The 1574-nt window shown below is 70.3% G+C and overlaps 1 protein-coding gene across 1 annotated transcript; it reads left to right on the top strand.

Annotated features, from left to right (window-relative positions):
• Positions 1-3: 3 nt before the first annotated feature.
• ACHE (acetylcholinesterase (Cartwright blood group)) lies at positions 4-1358 on the top strand (the record flags this gene model as incomplete). The annotated part of the gene is made up of 1 exon (XM_027706899.1): positions 4-1358. A coding segment is annotated over one exon (1308 nt), but the record flags the coding sequence as incomplete, so codon positions are not given.
• Positions 1359-1574: the final 216 nt, after the last annotated feature.

Raw genomic sequence — 1574 nt, 5'->3', positions numbered from 1 at the left:
CCCTGGCCGGGGGTCCTGGACGCCACCTCCCACCCCCACGCCTGCTTCCAGCCGGTGGACGACATGTTCCCGGGCTTCGGCGGCTCCGAGATGTGGAACCCCAACCGGGAGATGAGCGAGGACTGCCTCTACCTCAACGTCTGGGCCCCCTCGCCGCGCCCGCCGGCGCCGGCGCCGGTGCTGGTTTGGATCTACGGCGGCGGCTTCTACAGCGGGGCGGCCTCGCTGGACGTCTACGACGGGCGCTTCCTGGCCGCCGCCGAGGGGGTGCTGGTGGTCTCCATGAACTACCGGGTGGGAGCCCTGGGCTTCCTGGCGCTGCCGGGCCGCCCCGAGGCCCCCGGCAACGTGGGGCTGCTGGACCAGCGGCTGGCGCTGCGCTGGGTGCAGGCCAACATCGCCGCCTTCGGGGGCGACCCTGGGGCCGTCACCCTGTTCGGCGAGAGCGCCGGCGCCGCCTCGGTGGGGCTTCACCTGCTGTCGGGGGCCAGCCGGGGCCTGTTCCGGCGGGCGGTGCTGCAGAGCGGCTCTCCCAATGGCCCTTGGGCTACCGTGGGCGCCGCCGAGGGCCGGCGTCGGGCGGCCAGGCTGGGCCGGCTCGTTGGTTGCCCCGGCGTGGGCGCCGGCGGCGCGGTGACCAACGAGACGGAGCTTTTGGGTTGCCTGCGCGCCGCGCCGCCGCCGCGGCTGGTGGAGCACGAGGCGGCCGTGCTGCCGCAGCAGGGCGTGTTCCGCTTCGCCTTCGTGCCGGTGGTGGACGGCGACTTCTTGGCCGACACCCCCGAGGCGCTGCTGGGCGCGCCGGGCGGCGCCGAGGCCGAGGTGCTGCTGGGGGCGGTGCAGGACGAGGGCACCTATTTCCTGGTGTACGGCGTGCCCGGCTTCGGCAAGGACAACGAGAGCCTGATCAGCCGCGAGGAGTTCCTGGGCGGGGTGCGCCTGGGGGTGCCGCAGGCCAACGAGCTGGCGGCCGAGGCGGTGGTGCTGCAGTACACGGACTGGCTGGACCAGGACAACCCGGTGAAGAACCGCGAGGCGCTGGACGACATCGTGGGCGACCACAACGTGGTCTGCCCGCTGATGCACTTCGCCCAGCGCTGGGCCGAGCGCGGCGGCACCGTCTTCGCCTACCTGTTCGACCACCGCGCCTCCAACCTGCTGTGGCCGCCCTGGATGGGGGTCCCGCACGGCTACGAGATCGAGTTCGTCTTCGGGCAGCCCCTCAACCCCGGGCTCAACTACACGGCCGAGGAGGAGGCGCTGAGCCGGCGCATCATGAGATACTGGGGCAACTTCGCCAGGACGGGGTAACGCGGCGGCACCGCGGCGGCGCGGGGAGGGAGGGATGGGTTGGGTTGGATACGTTGGGTTGGGTTGGGTTGGATGAGTTGGGTTGGGTCGGGATGAGTTGGGTTGAATTGGGATGAGTTGGGTTGGGTTGAGTTGGATGAGTTGGGTTGGATGAGTTGAGTTGGGATGGGTTGAGTTGGATGAGTTGGGTTGGGTTGAGTTGGATGAGTTGGGATGGGTTGAGTTGGATGAGTTGGGTTGGGTTGGGTTGGATGAGTTGGGTC

This window comes from Neopelma chrysocephalum, unplaced genomic scaffold (assembly GCF_003984885.1).
Source record: "Neopelma chrysocephalum unplaced genomic scaffold, ASM398488v2 Primary Assembly neopelma1_82726, whole genome shotgun sequence".
NCBI lineage: Eukaryota > Metazoa > Chordata > Aves > Passeriformes > Pipridae > Neopelma > Neopelma chrysocephalum.
The sequence above is the reverse complement of the archived record's forward strand: the minus strand, read 5'-3'. Positions and strand labels throughout refer to the sequence as shown.